Source organism: Penaeus monodon, chromosome 33 (assembly GCF_015228065.2).
Source record: "Penaeus monodon isolate SGIC_2016 chromosome 33, NSTDA_Pmon_1, whole genome shotgun sequence".
NCBI classification, from domain to species: Eukaryota; Metazoa; Arthropoda; class Malacostraca; order Decapoda; family Penaeidae; genus Penaeus; species Penaeus monodon.
Genome location: NC_051418.1, coordinates 5660424 through 5661147, shown reverse-complemented (window position 1 = coordinate 5661147; position 724 = coordinate 5660424). Strand labels below are relative to the sequence as shown.

The window sequence follows — 724 nt, the reverse complement described above, 5'->3', positions numbered from 1 at the left end:
CAGTCCCAGCACACCAGAAACAATCATCGAAAATGACATAGTCAAGATCTTGTGGGATTTCATGCTGCAAACAAATCATGAAATTAAGTCATTCTTGTAGTGGAAAGGCCCTCACTGGACTGCCTAATGATCGACATAGCTGTCTCGGGTGATAAAACGATAACTGAGAAGGAGAAAGAGGAGTGTCAGGGTTATCAGGATTTGAAGGTCGAACTCCAGGATTTGAAGGTCGAACTCCAGGATTTGAAGGTCGAACTCCAGGATTTGAAGGTCGAACTCCAGGATTTGAAGGTCGAACTCCAGGATTTGAAGGTCGAACTCCAGGATTTGAAGGTCGAACTCCAGGATTTGAAGGTCGAACTCCAGGATTTGAAGGTCGAACTCCAGGATTTGAAGGTCGAACTCCAGGATTTGAAGGTCGAACTCCAGGATTTGAAGGTCGAACTCCAGGATTTGAAGGTCGAACTCCAAAGACTGTGGAGGGTGAGAACGACGGGTGGTACCTATGGTCGTAGGAGCGTTGGATATGGTTACCTGTGATTCGGAAACCTGGACTGAACGAATTGGTGTGAAGATATGGGCAAGGCTATTGCTGAAAGCTGCACTGCTAGGAAACGCAAGGATTCTCAGAAAAGCGCTCGAGGCCTAGGATTGTAGGTTACAGTCTCCCTCAAGCAAATATCCATTGATCAGCATCTAAAATCTGACATCTGACTGCCTGACG

At 46.5% G+C, this 724-nt stretch overlaps 2 protein-coding genes across 2 annotated transcripts in view; both read left to right on the top strand.

The window, feature by feature from the left end:
* LOC119593958 (cathepsin D-like) overlaps window positions 1-724 on the top strand; it is a gene marked incomplete at its 3' end in the record, with an annotated part of 10246 nt that overhangs the window by 8443 nt on the left and 1079 nt on the right.
* LOC119593959 (MATH domain and coiled-coil domain-containing protein At2g42465-like) lies at window positions 7-717 on the top strand. Its single transcript, XM_037942978.1, has one exon. The coding sequence runs from the start codon at window positions 127-129 to the stop codon at window positions 538-540; it is 414 nt and encodes a 137-aa protein (XP_037798906.1). The 5' UTR covers window positions 7-126; the 3' UTR covers window positions 541-717.